The sequence below is a fragment of the Maylandia zebra genome, linkage group LG16, assembly GCF_041146795.1.
Source record: "Maylandia zebra isolate NMK-2024a linkage group LG16, Mzebra_GT3a, whole genome shotgun sequence".
Classification (NCBI taxonomy): Eukaryota; Metazoa; Chordata; class Actinopteri; order Cichliformes; family Cichlidae; genus Maylandia; species Maylandia zebra.
Window position 1 is genome coordinate 5,256,413 of NC_135182.1, and position 18,652 is coordinate 5,275,064.

The 18,652-nt window shown below is 40.6% G+C and overlaps 1 protein-coding gene across 3 annotated transcripts in view; it reads left to right on the plus strand.

The window, feature by feature from the left end:
• cacnb4a (calcium channel, voltage-dependent, beta 4a subunit) overlaps nucleotides 1-18,652 on the plus strand; it is a 33,709-nt gene that overhangs the window by 11,731 nt on the left and 3,326 nt on the right. For 2 of the 3 annotated variants that reach the window (XM_004568977.5, XM_012924055.5), the window contains 11 exons: nucleotides 9,308-9,427; nucleotides 10,163-10,285; nucleotides 11,507-11,634; nucleotides 12,370-12,449; nucleotides 12,646-12,665; nucleotides 13,573-13,653; nucleotides 16,847-16,905; nucleotides 16,994-17,103; nucleotides 17,225-17,376; nucleotides 17,751-17,846; nucleotides 17,994-18,170. In XM_004568977.5, the coding sequence (XP_004569034.1) occupies nucleotides 9,308-9,427; nucleotides 10,163-10,285; nucleotides 11,507-11,634; nucleotides 12,370-12,449; nucleotides 12,646-12,665; nucleotides 13,573-13,653; nucleotides 16,847-16,905; nucleotides 16,994-17,103; nucleotides 17,225-17,376; nucleotides 17,751-17,846; nucleotides 17,994-18,170 (1,146 nt within the window). The remainder of the gene's footprint in view (nucleotides 1-9,307; nucleotides 9,428-10,162; nucleotides 10,286-11,506; nucleotides 11,635-12,369; nucleotides 12,450-12,645; nucleotides 12,666-13,572; nucleotides 13,654-16,846; nucleotides 16,906-16,993; nucleotides 17,104-17,224; nucleotides 17,377-17,750; nucleotides 17,847-17,993; nucleotides 18,171-18,652) is intronic. The other variant, XM_004568978.4, reaches the window with a different exon arrangement.

The following is an 18,652-nucleotide window of genomic DNA, read 5'->3' on the forward strand; positions in this document are numbered from 1 at the left end:
TTGAGATCTATTGGCTTTTTGGCTGTTTAAGTACAGTGAACTTACTCATGGTAAAGTAGCCTGTTTGAAATTATTTGAACTTTGTGACAGGACACATCCTGTTGGAAGCAAAAGCAAAATGTACAGCAAACTCTGGCATTTAAAGGGTGCTGAGATGGTACTGAGGGCGATACTCTATTTTCTCTTTTTTTTTGGCCATGCTCTGTAAACCCAAGAGGTGTATACCCAAAACCCTGCGCTGAATCATACTTGTTATTAATCTCTGGCTCTTTTCCACAGCATGTCTTTTATCCTGTCTTCCTTCTCTCTCCCCAACCGGTCGTAGCAGATGGCCCCGCCCCTCCCTGAGTCTGGTTCTGCCGGAGGTTTCTTCCTGTTAAAAGGGAGTTTTTCCTTCCCACTGTCGCCAAAGTGCTTGCTCATAGGGGGTCATATCATTGTTGGGGTTTTTTTCTCTGTATGTATTATTGTAGGGTCTACCTTACAATATAAAGCGCCTTGAGGCGACTGTTGTTGTGATTTGGCGCTGTAGAAATAAAATTGAATTGAATGGTTTTGTAGGAAAATCCCATAGACTGCGACCAACAATCATGCCATGCTCAATTCAGTTAACTTCAACAAGATATTTATGATGACATATAAATGCATTGAATTGGCTGCTCAGATATTTGCATTCATGAGCAAGTGAACAGGTATATCTAACAGAGTGAGTACACAAGGAGCTAAAGGCCCAAAGTGGGCCAGGTTTTCAAAGAACTTAGAGACGTTTATCCCTTAAAGCTACTGGATGCAGTGTTGGTGCCAGCTGAGTGTGCTGAGGAGGGAATGCTTTTCGTCTTACAGTCTGGGACTGATAGTCACATAGGTCAGGGGAGGAAGATGATTGGAGATGGGAGAACGGACTGAGCTTCGGCATCTGGACAGATAAGGTTAGAGTGTGGCATGACGGACTCAAGACTGGCCACTTGACACTTCGATAATGAGCCACAGTTTGTGCAGAAACGAAAAGCGGGGGGTAGGAGTCTTTGCTTGTGTAATGTGCATGACAGTAATTTTAGACATGCCTTGTGTTGACTGACGTCTTTGTCATGCATTAATAACTTCAGGTTTGTAAAGTGGCAAATGTAGGGATCTGAGGTAATATGGCCTGATTTTAAAACACTACTACTAGTAACAACTGGATTTTTATTCTTACTTTTGAGATGATTGCTTCCAATAAACGTGCACAAGGGTATGAAAAATAAACTGTTATTTTACATTATAATATAATGTAAAAGTAAAGCTACTGTTTAAAACAATAGGTTCATGTTATAAACAAAGCCAGCCTCCATGTTGAAGATAAAATGTACATTATTCTGTGTTACAAAAAGATGTAGTTTGTTATTTTAAAAGAAAAAAACATACATCAGGTGATACTCTGCAGTGGGCAGCTGTGTGGTGGTTTTATTTCTTTTTCTCCACTCTTCCAGCTATAGATTTCATTTGTAATGAGGCAGTAAATAACAGTTATTTGTACCAACCAAAGACTCCCATGGCTCTGAATGGATCATTAGCGGAGACGCCTGCAAGCCCTGGACAAAGACATTAATCCACACTGTCCAGCCTGGCAGGTTGACTTCAAAGACTTATTCTAGTACCAATGCCCTGTTACACATTTTGCCCTGTTACACATTTTCATTTAATTTTTGATGTCCAGTGGGAGTGATAGTCACCAAACCCATGCTTCAAGCTCCCAAAAAGGCCATATTCAGGATAGGAACACATCTTTTCATAATCTCTTTGAAAGGTTGCAAATGGGGGACAAAGACATTCAACTAAAAAAATTAAGGCACTTTAAAAAATAATCGAATGCATTTCAAACTGCTTCACAAGTGACAGACAGGATGGAAATATAAGAGAAACAAATATGAAGAAATCAGTATCCAAACAAGATTTTGTCTACTGCTCCATGCGAGATTTGTGTCCTCCATGAGCTCACCATAGCAAACCTGCATCAAAGTTTCTCAGGTGTACTGACCCAGTCAAACTCCCCATCTGCCACTGTCCCCCGAGTCAATCCCTGACAACAGTTGGGTGAGCCTCCTTGCCTCCTGGGGTAAGTGAGCATAAAGAGGGTGGCACGGTAGTGAGCACTGTTCCCTCACAGCAAGAATATCCCGATTCTGAATCCACCGCTCAGCCTTTCTGTGTCAAGTTTGCATGTTCTCCATGTGCCACATGGGTTCTCTCCTTGTACTCTGACTCCCTCCAACAGGGCAAAGACATGCATGGTAAGTTGGTTGGTGATTCTAACCTTAGAAATGAACATTAGCTCGAATGGTTCTGTTCTGTATCTCTACTGACGTGTCCACGTGGTATGGGTTTGTGAGCTTTTACCCTGAGACGGCTGGGTTAGACTGCCTAAATTGGAAAAGGAATTAGCAGAAAATGGATAGATGAAACATATCAAGAGATGAATGCATAACAAAAAAAAATGCATTTGATGGAAAAGTTTGGAAAGACAATTCTGAATTATTCTGAAAGACAATGGGAGTGAATTATCAGTCACTCCCATTAGCAAACCATGACAATTCCAAGTTTATTTATATAGCATATTTGAAACAACCTCAGTTGACCAAGATGCTGTGCAATGTAATTATTAACGTGCAATTATTAGCATGTTAATAATTACATTAACGTACGTTAATTACATTATTATAAAACATAATTACACATGTGTTATATTACATAACACATATGTAATATCATACATACACATGCAGCGAGAGTTCTGTTTGTCATGCCAGATGATCTTGATGACGACGGCCTCGAAGCAGTGCATCACGCCTTAGTCAGAAGTCAAGGGTTTATAAGCATGTGTCATGCTGCCTGCAGCTTTGCACCATCGTTGTCATATATATGTGAAGAATCACAGCTTTCACATATTTTAAGATGAAACTGGAATAGCGGTGTGCGTTTGGCATCTAGTTGTAATATTTCAACGATAGTAAGATATTCCCAAAACAAACTATTTTCTGACATTTGCTCAAAAAGTCTTTCTTCACCACATATGACATTTTAAGATGAGACAAATGATGCTCTTTTTATAATATGGCATAGCTGCACCCTCCTTCTTCAGTCCTTGTCCTGCATGGATAGGTTGTTTTAAATAGAGCGTCTGGCAGCATCCATGGGAGAACAGACTGTCCTGTCATCTGCTAGGTAAACATTTATGCTAAAGTCCAGTTTTTCAGCCCATTTAGCGGAAACTGCAGGACTCTGAACATCCACCAGCTGGCTACTCGGCAGAACTGAATGCTGAATCCGCCTGAGTTGATGAGCTGGAGACATACTGGTATGAAGCAACAAGGCATGTCTGTATTTAAACTGGTGTAACTGAGCACATTCACATGAATATTAGCGTGTATTAAGACTGAAATGAGGTATTGTGTTTTATTGTATTAATTATCGGCCTTTTTTTCAATCATTCATCATCTCCTGACATCTGCTTTCACAGTTTCCCCAGTTATTAAATATCATGGTGTCTGAATGAAGCTGACAGACAGAATCGGAGTGTTAGTTTGTTCTCTGTGACTTTATTTCTGGCACACACAGGAACATGATATTCTGAGTTTTGTTCTGTTTTGAGTGGATGGATGGCATGACGACTCCGGGGCACAATACTGTTTAACTGTTTAGAAAGAAGATATTTAACTCCACCTGGGCGGGGCCTTTCTGTGTGGAGTTTGCATGTTGTCCCTGTTTTTGCGTGGGTTCTCTCTGGGTACTCTGACATCCTCCCACCATCCAAAAACATGCTGTTAGTGGGCTTAGGTTAAATGGTGATTCTAAATTGCTCATAGGGGTGAATGTGAGTGTGAATGGTTGTCTGTCTTTCTGTGTTAGCCTCTCGCCCTATGGTAGCTGGGATATGGTGGAAGAGGGAGGATGGATGGATGGATGGACACTTTTTAAGGATTTTGTTTTGCTATCATATATTTCTTCATTTGTTTTGATGTTAATCAGGACACATGTTGTTTCATGTGTCACATGGTGGGAAATGAGCTGCTTTGATTGATGAACAGCGATATGAAAGAAAAGAAGTCATTAAAATGAATGAATACATTCATGCATTACGTCATTACTCCTTCATTATACATTACATCATACCACGTGGTTTGGTAGCATAGTCGTCTTTTCAGATATTGCATAGCATTTTCACAGTACGCGTTAACTGAATGTCTGTAGTGCTTTGTTCCTGTAACTATAGTCCAAGTGACAGATACAAGCAGTCAGATTTGCAAATAAAGAGATTTTTTAATGCCTGCAGGCAGGTGGGTTACATGAACTGTGAGGCCAGTGAATCATAAATGATATTGACATTGCTGGTGGCAACCATTTTAGCAGCTATGTTCCGTCTCATCATTCAGCCATTTCCCTTATTTAATGCTGGTGACAAGGAGAATAACTGGCTCATGACCCTGGAGAGAAGGGTGTGCACAGCAGCCTGCAGGCCACAGAACATAGTACATTGCCTCTACCCTGAATGGAAAGCACTGATTAGCAGAAATTAGCATTTGAACCCCAGAGACTCTATGCAGTCTAATACAGTGCACTGAGTTAGACCTTTCCTGCTAGTAAGACACGTGTCCAGTGTCCATGCTTATGTAATTATTCATCTGCACCTACAATAATTTTGATTACTGTATGGGTTTGGATTGTTTTTGGAAGCTTTTCAAAGACCAAAGGAGGGTAACTGACTGATATTTTGCTCAGTAAATGTTTTCTTCTCAATTTAACAACATATTAGCTGTGATCTCAAGTACTGTTCAAGTCTGCTAAGGCAAAGTTACAGTATGTTGCTTTGGCCATTTATTGGACTTTTTTGGTTTAGAACATCACTATTTTATCCACAGTGACGACACAGGATTTTAAAATGCTGTGGCTGTTTATATAAAATAGTCCTTGAAGCATTTCTCAGTCGCAGTAGTATCTTGAAAATGCCTCTGATTGCTTAATTAGGCAGTTACTGTAAAGCATTATCAAAATTAAAGTTGATTTCAATTATCGCAAGACTTTAAAACTGCATGGATTATATCAGCATTCAAAATGGTTCAAAGGTTTGGTTCTAACAGTTTTGTTGCTAAAGTAACAATTTCCTCTATAAATAAACAATTTCTAGTAATGTTTATAATCTCATGGGATCTACATCCACTACTGATGAAGTGTCCCAAATATTTAATATTATAATCTAGATCAGATTTCTAATCCCTAAACCTAACCAAGGAAGGTAAAAAGAAACTTAAAAAATGGCAGAATAGCTTATGATAAAAGACCGAAACACCCTGTGAATTTGAGGCACACAACGACGTGTCCCGCTGGTAAAGTTTCCGGGTTGCCTTTCCTCATAGTAGCCATCCCTCAAGACTTTCTCCATTTGAAGGAATGCACTATAAGGGATTGTAACATATAGTCATTTTATTGAATCATCACATAACAGGACATTGACTTTTTCTCTGTTTTACTTGTGTCCATAATTTTCCTCTCGCCTGCTTTGATTCTTTGCTCATACAGAGGCTGCTAGCTTTAGCCTTGGCTACTTTGCCTTTTTAACTTAAAATGTCCATGTTCAGTTGGGTAGGTTATAATTCAGGTGTCTGATTAGGTTTGCTGTTACAGGCCCCTTCTACATTGTCTCTTACAGTGAAGAGCGTCTACACTAACGCCGTGTTAGTGGCTGCGCATGTGTGCATGTTACACATGCGTAGACTGGGTTGTATGCAAGGCTGACTGGTTGCTCACTGGTCCAAGTTAAAAACCCTGGAAACTGCCCAATACTGGTCCCTGGCGCATCAACAGGAGCATCCATCTGTCCATTTGCTTCCGCTTATAGAGCTCAGGGGAGGGGGGCTTAACCAGCTGCCATAGGGTGAAAGGTGGGGTATGAACTGGACTGGTCACCAGTCTGTCCCAGGGCTAACACAGAGAGTTAGAGAAACATTCACACCTACAGATAATCAATAACAACCATGTAACCTAATAACCTCCATATCTCTGGAGTGTGTGAGTGTCTGTTTTTGGTCACATATTGGTATTTTTAATGTTTAGTAACTCCTCTATTTGTCCCTGTAATTGTTAACTAGTCTGTTTTTAACTCAAAATAAACACTTTTTCACCAATGCATTTTTCAACTGCATAAAATTCAGTGTATTCAAAAACTATATTACCACTATAATTAAAAGATTTCACAGTGTTCAAGCACTCTGTTCTGCCATGGTGCAGTTGTAGCAAATTGAACTGTTGCCAGTTCTCCCACATGGCATTACAAACAGTAACAGTACCGGTCAGCCAAAGGTGACGTCCTCAGAGCCAAGATTTGCATTACTGCTGTGAGTTGACAGTGTAAGCAAACTATAAGTCAGCCCTGTTTGAAAATAGAGGCCTTGTACACTGTGGCTGAAAGCACTTGTTATGACTGATGGGTTTGTATTCCAGGTCCATTATCCCAACTCATGTGCAAGAAGTGTGTTCTTTTTGTTTCACTCTCATGAGCCTATAGCATTAAGCTGATATAGTCACCTTAAATATTCAGGAAGGCAGGAATAGTTTTAAATGGTTTATTCCCAGAAGTGTGGCACAGAGGCTTGCAGGGTAGCCAACAAGTAAGCAGACAGGTAACAGGAACAAACTGGAGACTGGGCAACTTCAAATCAACTGTGCATTGAATTGGACCACTGCTTATCAAGAATTAAATCATGCTAGCTGTGCTATGGCCTGCATAGATCTTAGACAATCCTTTTGCTGGAAAACCACACATTCCCAGTGAATCACAGATGTAAGTCACAATGGATAGGATGCCTTTTATTGGTGGGGTGTCCAAACCATCCTTTGTATTACTAGAGCTTTGCTGGTGTTGATTAGCAGTAGTAGCGACAGGCTCTTGGTGGAACCTTGTAATGACTCTAGTCAGGATACTGGTGAGGTCTGGCACCCAAAAAGATTTATTGTTTAGTGCATGGCTGTTACAAGAACATCAGCCCCAGTTTCCATTTAAATTGAACTTATCCATAAGCTCTTTGGTGCAAAACACCATTTTGCCATTCTTTGCCTTTATTGCTACTGTAACAGCAACACAGATGCGATCTGTTTCACCAAGCCAGCTGGCAATTTATTTGCTGTGTCTATGAACTCAAAAGCACTTTTTTCCTCCCACAGAACTTGCTTCACACAAGTGAAATGTTCTCTCCCACCAAATCAAGTTTGCAAATTGCTTCAGTAATTATTCCTTCTTAATCCTTCTTAATACCATAAGGGAGGACAAAATATCAGCTGTGCAAAATATCCTGCAGTGTGCTTCCCTCACTGCAGGATGGGCAGCGCACTGTATTTGATGCCTGGAGCCTGTTGAGTGCAATGATGTTGTAATAATTCTCTGCTGTGGGAAAATGTGCTTCCCAGCTGAGCATTCACTGTTGTTTCAAATTATGTTGACACATTTTTTTTTCAGCTAGTTGGTCAGAATCTTGCTCTTGTTGTAGTTCACAATCATTTTATCTGCCTTGAATAAGTGGGTGGGTGTTTTTACTGCTCCTCTAGCCCAGCAGTTAAAATGCCCAACACTGACTCTGCTGCAGAGTGACAGTTATGACATGTGATCAAACTGATCTTCAGCCTGAAGCAGACTTTATATTTATATACAGGCACACATACTTAAGAATAATGCCAGACAAGAATTAGCCTGAAACTCTCCACAAACCCAAATATGGTAAAAGGGGCGACACAAAAATACCACATTGGTACTGATGCCCCAAGGAGGGAATCCCTGGGTTGAGCTAACCAACTGACCTTGCTATCTCTTCCTGTACTTGGCGCCTCTCTCAACTGTCTCTATCGATTAATCCCCCAAACCTTATATTTACCATGCACAATTTCTACTTTTCCTGGTGTCTGTATAGGAAAAACACAGTATGGAGCAAAAATGTGGACATTAATAAAATTAGAAAAGTTACAGAAAAAAACTAAAATAAATTAGTTTCAAGAAATATTTTAACTTGAACTTACCTGTCAGAATTAAGATAAGAGACCTAGTACTGTTCTCATGTCTGTCTTAAAGTAAACTTTACACAGACAATGTATAAACTCACACTTTCCCTGTGATAGACAGTTTGATTACATTCTCACATCATGTGAAACTTTTACTAACAGCAGCTAACAGAGGCTAACAGCGGCTAATGAGGGCTAACAGTAGCTAACAGAGGCTAACAGCAGCAAAGCCTGCACTTACCAACAGAAAATTTCAGGATATCCTCAGTTTCTAACTCTCATCTGACAGAAGTGAGCTTCACTGACTCATCAGACTCTTTTCACAAAGAGTGAAAAGTTTCAGAGTAAATAGATATGAACACCTGCTATATTGACAGCTGAGGTAGACAGTTAATTGACAGCCTATACTCAACACAGATTTATGGCAGCCAGCCTTGTCTGATGCTAAAGTGGCCACTATAGCTAGGATTATGCACCTGAATTGGACCTACCATTGGCCTGATAAAAGGGGGGGAGCCTATGAACCATATAAAGCAAAATAAGTGATGTATTATATTTCATAAATTGAATGTTATATTTCTTTTAACAAAAAGCATGACTTAAGGTTGTTTTAGTTTTCTCCTCCAAATCTGAGAAGGATGGTGGGTGGGAGCATTTGTTTACTATTCCTTTAAAACAATACTTATGACTTAAATAGTGCGTTACCCCTAAGAAAATAAGAGATGAACATCATATTATTCAAATGTCCTTTTTTTTTTGTCACTTTTACTTGAAATTATGTTACTGTGATAGTAACGAGCCTTTTTTCAAATGAGCCTTTTTTCAAGGGAATAAAAGATTTTTGACATTTGTATTCGGTCTGCCGTGGTCTGTTTCGATTTCATCCTTTGAAATAAAAAATAGCTTCTGAATCTTTTCAGCTATTCATGCAACCGTCATCTTAGAATGGGTCAGCCTTTGATCTTGCATGGAAAGTAATTCAACTAATCACATATGACCCCCCCCCCCCCCCCCCCCCCCCCCCCCCCCACACACACACACACACACACACACACACACCTGGGTTTTCCATAAAAATCTCTTTGTCTCTATATTTTTAAGAAATAGGCTCTTGCCAAGCCCTGCATCTGTCTGTGCAGGACACATGAAATTGCACAACAAAGATGTCACATTTAATCTGGAGGGCATAAAGAAAGTTATGTCACCATGTGGTTATTTATCCTTAGTACCTGCATCTATTGTGCTATTGGCTTGTTTCCACGTTTTGTGTACTCTTTTTCTTCAGGGCTCAGCTGATTCCTACACAAGCCGACCATCTGATTCAGATGTGTCCCTGGAGGAGGAGAAGGAGGGCGGCCGGCAGGAGAGGGAGCAGCAGGCCACTGTTCAGCTTGAGAGAGCAAAGGTCAGTTTCACTAGGAGCTGTTTATGGGTAACAGAGCACCATAACTGGCTGTATATCACATAAAAAAAAAAAAAAAGGATTTTGCATCACTGGTTGCCCTGCTAATCTGTGTTAATGGCTGTGTAAAGGTTGCCATACTGTTTCTGAACTTTTACAGTTTTCAACATTGTAAAAGTGACACCGTGTGCCAACATTCACACCGTAAATAAGTTACATGAAACAAACACAACAATGCAATTAAGTACTTCAGTGAAATGTAGCCTTTAACATTAGGAAAACACCCGTGACACTTATTACTGCATCAGTTTAGGAAATAATGGTGAAATTAAACAGTTAAGCATTAAGATCACTCAATTTGATCACTTCATTCACTGCGCAGGAGCAGATGATGATAATAATAATAATAATAATAATAATACTTTGGTTTTATGGCCTTGGTATGAGGCTTCCCTGCTACCTGCTGTAGATGTGGTGTGATCACTACTGATGCTGTCTTCCAGCCACTGTTGTCAGGAGGTCTAAAATAGCTTCTCTTCAGCAGTGCCCACCCCTCACTGCAGGCCATTCGTTCTGCATGTGTGATGCTGGAGCACGATGGTGCTCCAGCATCACACATGGTGTGTACAGCACATGCTGTACAAAATGTCACATTCTGTGATTGTCTGAACCAAATTATTCACTGCTAATATACATGGTTATTGCTACAAAAACTCGTCCCTCCTTTCTGTCTTGCAGACTAAAGCAGTTGCGTTTGCAGTGAAGACCAATGTCAGTTACTGTGGTGCGCTGGATGAGGATGTTCCCGTGGCTGGCACGGCTGTATCTTTTGATGCCAAGGACTTCCTCCACATCAAAGAGGTGCAATTCAGTTGCGGTGTGGCACTGTAGGGGGGGGATTCAATTCAGCCTGCACAGTTTAGTTTTTAACCACAGGAGAAAGTGTTTTTTTAACTAAACAAAGAGTTTCATGTTAGCTATTTTGCTACTCTCTGTGTAACAACTTTTCCCATCATGGAGCTTGTGACCTATCTCTGTTTTTTTTTTTTTTTCATTGCAAGAGCCAAGAAAAGAGTCACAAGTTAATCTGATATTCATAAAAAGAGCTATGCTCAAAATGTAGCTTTTAAGTTAACAGACTGAATGTGCGTCCAGATTTCATTAATGTATCTGTATGGGTTGTCATGGTAACAACCTGAGCATCTGTAGCTATATAGCCATGATTAAGATGCAGCTTTCCATCACATAGGTTTCCCCCAAAGTGCCTGCAAACAAGTTGTTTGTTTTTTTTGCTGTGTGTGCACAGGCTGTTGTTCTTCCCAGTTTCATACATTGCTTCCTGTTAAGCTGTTAAGAGTTTGAATCCAGGAGCAGGAGCGTAGTTTGCTGTGATTCTATTGTATGTGGGGGCAAAAAACATATCTAAGCTGATAGTCTGAACAAGGCCTTGGAGTAAATACACTCTCTATCATCTTTACCTGCGCTTTTCCATTTCCACAAAAATTGCCACTCCTTAGATTTGAGTTAAACTCCATTAATATGTCCTGATATGATTGTTTGTGAGGCTTCTCACAACAACTAGTTAAAGCAAATCAATACAACTTTCTGTCTGGACACACAAAACATCAACCTGTGACTTAAGTTGGATCATGAGCCGGATGAGTTGATGTTCTGGTTTTGTACAGTTGGTGTGGTGCAGGGCTCACTAATGTGTCTCATCATAGACGCCTGTAAAAGCAGAAATAGCAGTCTGCTTTAAGGTCAGTTTGACCGTTCTTTATTTGTTTGCCCTGACTGAAATCCAGCCAGCCAATAAAAAAAGGATCCTGTCTGTACTTTGTATTATTAGTACACAGCGTTCTGAAATATTTGTGTTAGTCTACTGAACACTGTTATTTGTAATTACAGCATGAACAGTGATAAAGGCATCTTTATGGACAGAGATATTTGTAATGTGGAAGCTGTTTCGCTGTATTGCATACCGATACAGAGGAAATTCACTTAATTACAATGGATTACTCTTAAGGACTAATTTAAATTCTGGGATTTTGTCGCTGAGACTTTTCTCGTTCTGTTTTTCAGAAATACAACAATGACTGGTGGATTGGACGCCTGGTGAAAGAGGGCTGTGACATTGGGTTCATTCCCAGCCCACTGAAGCTGGAGAACATCCGCCTTCAACAGGAACAGAAGAGAGGACGCTTCCCTGGGTGAGCAGGAGGAGGAGGGCTGGATGAGTGCGGCAGAGCGAAGGCGTCAGCAGCAGCAACAGATATTGCAGAGAAGAGACATGGATCAAAGGGGATAAAGAGAGTTTGAAGGGTTTGGGATTGTACTGAGAGCGAGCCACTTTAGGGATGAGTAGAGGCTGGCAGATAAGCAGGATGTCAGGTGGATGAAATCCAAGTTGTGCTGTGTGGTCCAGGCTCTCGGAGGTATACCTGGATCAGAGCCACCACAGAATTTTCCATCAGATGGGATGCTGGGTTGTAGTCACCGAGACGATTAATGGTGCTGAGTACTATTATCCTTTCGCAGTTACCATAAAATACAAAAAAAGCACTTGTCACTGTGAGGTACTTTGTGATTTCTATCACAAAGCCATGTAATCACAATAGTACAGAAAGAAAAATGATGACATATTTAGGTCATATATATTTACAGTGAAAGAACAATCGACAAACTGCACGCCAGTCGTTGATTAATGCAATCGCTTTTGTCTTGTATGTATTTATATCTTTCAGTAGAAGTCTGCCTTACTTTACAGACACATCACTGATTCACCAGTTCTTTGATGTTATTTAAATCCAAGAACATAGTATAATATGCAGTTTATGACTGTAGGAGATAGTGAGTTTATTCGTGGGCGGTGGTGGTGACAGATGAAATCATCCCATTAGCTTTTACAGTAACACTGCTCTTTCTATCCGGTGTTATCCATCCAGCAGTAAATCCAGTGGGAATTCCTCCTCCAGTCTGGGAGAGATGGTGTCAGGAACGTTCAAACCAAACCCAAACTCTGCAGGTTGGTTGCACAGATCCGGTTATTTATAATAGCAAATGCTACGGTTAGATTCACAAGGGATGGTCTTGTCTTCTGCTTTGCAGTTATATCTGTGTATCAGTAGGAGCATCTTTTTTTAACCTTTTGTAGTAAAATAAGGCTTTAACATAGCTGATAGAAATGTGTGCACTTACTACACATTTCTCTTCTTTTTCAGGAAAGCAGAAACAGAAAGTGGTGAGTGTGACAGCTTATTTGCTTATTTATGTAATTAAAGGTGAACTGTCAGTTATTAGAAAAAGGCTTTGTGTCCCTTTAAAACAAAAGACCAGATCTATACATTGCGTACATATATGGACGGTGGAGATTACTCTGTAATTTTGGCAAACTTTTTATTTAACATTAAAGTGTGTTGGAACCTTATGCTATGAGCAAATGATGCCAGTCACATCGGCCATGCTGGAGACAGTGTGATCAAATACACACCAACCACTCCTGCATAAGATCCAAGACTTTCTTAAAAAAGTGGAAGAAATTGCTTGACTGCATCTCAAATGAAGAGGACGCCTCCTCGTTACAGACACTGTTCTCTCTGTTCTTTGTCTTTTATCTTATATTTTCTTTTATCTTGATCTTCCCTTGTTTACATAAACAATTAATACGACCATTAAATTGATTCACCGCATTCTTAGTCATTTAATCGTATTAATTATAATATGTTAGTTTATCAGTTTCTACCTTCTTCTTCCTTTTTTTCTCTTTTTTTTTTACAGCACCAAATCACAACAACAGTCACCTTAAGGTGCTTTATATTGTAAGGTAGACCCTATACATAGAGAGAAAAACCCAACAGTGGGAAGGAAAAATTCCCAACCATCCAGTTAAGGTTGTGAACTTCAGAGCAGGTTTTGCATCATCAGTGTTTACTACTATTTAATCTTTAATTCACAGTTTTGACGAAGCAGAAGTTGTTTAAAATCTTTGATTTCAACATCTTTCTCTGGATTGGTGCTGGCACTGGTTAAAGCATTTCTCCACTTACACTCAGACACACTGGGAGAGTTCTGGGTTGCTTTCAGACTTTAGGAAACAAATGCTAAAAATATTAGAGCTTGACTTTATCTCTGTGTTTCTGGACCTCCAGGCTGAGCATGTTCCGCCATATGACGTGGTTCCCTCCATGAGGCCAGTTGTCCTGGTGGGACCCTCCCTGAAAGGTTATGAGGTAAGAAAGACTGCTGCTCCTCCAGCAGGCTGACTCTGCCTTTTTTTTCCTCCACAAAAGATGAACAAATAAATGAGTCGTTTTTATCATGAAGGATGGATTCACTAGTCCTGGTGAAAGAGACCACTCAGAAGTCCTTTGTTCTAGACGCAGATTCTTCAGTATCCTTATGGGATCCTATTAAAAACAAGTAACACTTTGGAAATAACAAGTCTGATAGTGCTCTTCATTCAAATTCACTGTTACTTAGTGAGGACATCCTTAATCTAAGACTGTGGCGTGACATTCGTTTTACAGCAGAATACTGTATTGGGTGCTTCCCAGTGTGAGCAAACTTTGAAAGGACAGAAGGGGCTGGAGCATGCTGATGAATTCACAGCTTTTAATTGTGCAATCAGGCTGACATTTCGACAGCAGTGTGTCTTCATCAGTCAGAATGAACAAAGAAGGCAACCAAGTATTACCTCAGACCATGTCTGCAATCTTTATTGGACAGGAACGGGAATTTAAATCTATTGGATAAAGAACTCAGCAGGGCGAGTTGCCTTAACATGTGTCCATATGGGCCATGCAGACTCATGCCTTACATGAATATTACATCATGTTGTAAGTTACTGAATTTCAATCCCAGTTAATTCATTCTGCGATGAGCGTTCCCGGGGTAACAGCATCCAAATCCAAACTGCTCGTTGATAATTGGTTGGAACGACAGTGCAAAGCATAAAGGAGGCCAAGGACGCTGTGGAAGGTGGGAGTGCTGAAGTCAGTTGTCATGGAATCACAGTCCTTGTCTCCCATCCTGGTGTTGCCGTGGTAACAACCTTCTGGTTAAACTGCATCAGTCTGAAAAAGTGGAGCATCGCTTGAAATTAGAAACATAAAATAATGTGTACCATGCCTTGAGATACTTTTCATGTCCCAAACCTGTAGTTTATCTGTTCATGCAGTACCCTACAGGTTTTTTTTGTTTTTTTATGTGTGAGCAATAATATTATTTATTTATTTATTTTGCCAGTGCCACAGAGTTAACATGTAATCACGTGGTAATTAATAGGTGTCACATGCAATATTTCAAGGTTGCATGAAGCTCTGTGCAGTTGTACTGTTGCACAAAAAGATGCACTTTGAAAATTCCTTTAAAAAATTAAAACTCATTTGGTTGAGTAAGTGATCCATATGCACGGCAGAGGTCTGGGTTTGATTCCGCCCATTTCCTATGTGTCATTGCCCCTCGCTCACAGCCAACTTTCTTGTCTACTATCTACTACTGTGACATAAAATACAGGCAACTTGTATTATTGTAATGCACTGTTTTCATGTCTGTCTAAAGCATCTATTAATGACCTCACATCTCCCCGAAATGCTACTGCAAGGCTTTTAACTCACTCTCATAAATCTTCCCATATCACCCCATTATTAAATGAGGTGAGGCTCTGTGTTGTTGATCTACTTCACCCCTATTCTCCAAACCAGTTTTTAAGGTCCACAGATAAGGATTTTCTTGGCACCCATCTAAAGGGGGACTCACACCTCAGCACCTCAGCTCCAAAACTATGGAACAGCTTACACAGTTACACAAGTGTGACCTCTCGTCATGGCATATGTACACTTCATAGTCTTTAGGGGAGACTAAATATCTTCAAAAGTGGTAATATAGATGGATAAAGAGCACTACGGAAAATGTTTCTTTTTCCTCACCTGTCCCTTTAAGTAAATTTAAATAAGAACCTCAAATGTGAGTAGAGCATTTATGTATTTTGACATTTTAATAGGACTATTTATTCCTTACAACTGCTTTGTGTTACAGCCCAATGGCCATGAAGCCCCTGTCAACCCAATGTGACTGTCAGTGTACTTTGACCAATTTAGAGCGACAACTGGCACAATCGAATAGTCGCCTTTGCCTGATTTTATTCACGAATCCATGTATTTCTTTTCTGAGTCAAAGACCTTGGGAAGTATAAGTGTATGTCTTTGAGGGTAACTTTGTGAACTTAAACTTCTGTTTCAGTTCAAGGCCTCAGAGCTGCAAGCATGTTCACCAGCCAAGCCTATATATTCAAAGCTACACCGAGGGATTGCCCCAAATTTATCACCTGTGCACTCGTCTTTGCGACATCGCTCACTGAAGCTTTTGATCGCTTTATTTAATGTGACCCACGTTCATCAGCCAGGATGGGAAAAAAAAAAGCTTTTCACAGGGTAGACTATAGCTTGGTCAAGTGTGTAATGTAAAAATGTGGCTCAGCCAGAGACTGACCATCAGAATGAATAATGGGGGGCTAGCTTCTTTTACTGCCTGCTCTGCTCCATAGCTGCATAAAATTGCTCATGTTATGAGCCTCTATAGCCACCTTTTGCTTGCTTGGTACTGCCATTGGGTGTGCTGTGTGGGTAGTGGATAATTTTGCAGACTCAAAGGCAGACAAGTGGATGCTGAAGTTAAACTTAAAGCGAGCCTTTTAATGCTGAAGTTCAGAGATTAACTACTGGTTAGCAAATGGTAAATAGCCTGATTCTTATATAGCACTTTTCTACTCTGCTTGATCACTCAAAGTGCTTTAAATAGCAGTGCAGGGTAGTTATAGGACATGGAAAACAATGCTAGAGAACACACAACTATGCAAACAATGTAAAATAGGACAAGAGGAGACTGACATAATATATAGACGAGAAGTGGTGCATGACCAGGAAACGGGTGCAGCTCTAAACACAGCTGAAGACAATAGCATATGAGACAGGGGAAGTAACACTCACTGCAAGATGCAGAGGACAACCATTACCAAAATAAAACAGGAAGTGGGACACAACAGAACAGGGTAATAGAATTTACTTGGCACAGAGGAGGACAAGAAGACAAGACAGGCGAACACAGAAAGGTGCTTTATATTGTAAGGCAAAACCCTACAATAAGACAGAGAAAACTCCAACAATCAAACAACGCCCCCTATCTGCAAGCGCTTGGTGTCTGTGGGAAAGGAAGGAAAAACTCCCTTTTAACAGGAAGAAACCTCCCGGAGAACCAGGCTCAGGGAGGTGCAAGACTCGGGGACCGTGACAGTAACAAGTTTGACAGCCTTCCCTATTCCCCCTGCCTTTAATTAGATTAATGTTTTAATCTATTCTTCTCTTCTTCCTCTTTTCCCCATGTCCATGTTGTTTGCGCCGCCTTCTGCGCTCCCCATTGCTGCAGGTCACCGACATGATGCAGAAAGCGCTGTTTGACTTCCTGAAGCACAGGTTCGATGGGAGGTGAGCAGTGAAAGCGAAGCAGAGTCTGTCATATACTGCATCGAGGTGCTGGCCGTGCTCTGTGTGACGCGTACAGTTTTTGTTCCAGGATATCCATCACGAGGGTAACAGCTGACATATCGTTGGCCAAGAGGTCAGTACTAAACAACCCCAGTAAGAGGGCCATCATTGAGAGATCCAACACCCGCTCCAGCCTTGGTAAAGCTACAGGAAACTCACTCAATGATGCGCATGTCTTATAGGTGATGTGGAGCGTAAATATGTTGCATATTGTTTCTTATTCATATTTGCTCTGCCGTACATTCTTTACTTTTTGTAGCTGAGGTCCAGAGTGAAATAGAGAGGATCTTTGAGCTGGCCAGGTCTTTACAGCTGGTGGTTTTGGATGCTGACACCATTAACCACCCAGCGCAGCTCATCAAGACTTCATTAGCACCCATTATCGTCCATGTTAAGGTGTCCTCGCCTAAGGTGAGATTAAAAGCTTAAGTTACTTAATTACATTAGCCTAACAGGATACTATATATTATGTTAATTTTTTTTAAACTGATATTATTTAAAAACAATGACAAAAAACTTTATTGTGTTGTACTTGACAACATGCCAAGTGTCAGTGTAAGCTGTGAAATACCAAGAAACCCTTCAGGCAGTGAGAGAAAGTCATAGTCTTGACTGTAATGTGAGTTTGGAGCAGTGACAGGCGTGCCATTGCTTGTGTTGGCTGGATTTTCTAGAAAAGAATCTCTTGTCACAAACCTACATGTAACAGAGTCCAATTTCCATGGGCCTGCTACGACTCGTCTTCTAGTTTCTTAATTTTTAGACTGTTTTTGTGTCACCCACAGGTCTTGCAGAGGCTGATCAAATCAAGAGGGAAGTCTCAAAGCAAACATTTGAATGTGCAGCTTGTTGCAGCAGAGAAACTAGCACAGTGTCCTTCTGTGAGTAATCATCACCCCTTTTTTTTTAAATTAACTTAGAAGCTGTTGCTTCCCTTAAGTTAGGTTTCATGATGTAATCACAAGTGGTGAAAAGAAATCCAAATGCAGCAGCAGATTACACCTTCCTCTCTTCTTTTCCAACCTTAGGAGATGTTTGATATTATTTTGGATGAGAACCAGCTTGAAGATGCTTGTGAACACCTGGCAGAGTACCTGGAGGCGTACTGGCGTGCGACGCACACTTCGCTTTCCATGCCGCTCAACCCCCTCCTGGGACGCAATCTGGGCTCCACTGCTCTCTCCCCGTATCCTGCTGCCATTCAGGTGAATTTCTGAAGTTAAAGAGCAAAAAACTGTCCCGGGTTTCTTTTCTTCTCATTGTTGTTTTACAGAATCCCAGATTTCAGTCATGTATGACTTCGATTTACCAACCTGCCGGATAGAAGGAAATTTGGATCATTTCAGTGTGTGAATACTCAGCGTTTGATAATGCACTATGCCCTAAAGCCATAGCTGAGGTGCATGGTATTAGCAGTAAAATGTTCTAGCAACAAGATGAAAGCCACACTAAAATCTTTCGAGAAACAAAGGCCCTCCTGCTGTCTTTAAAGTAAAAAGCTTGCAGCTCCTTTACTGATGTAGATCAGAAGCCTTGAATGCTTAGAGTGAGTTATAATGGTTTGTTGTCACATTTTCAATGCTGGAAAAATATCCACAGCAGGTTTTAGTGGACAACAGATGAGTCCATTATCTACCCAAATCCCCAGTATAGCCCAGGCACCTAAAGGTTAGTAGTAGTTAGGGTA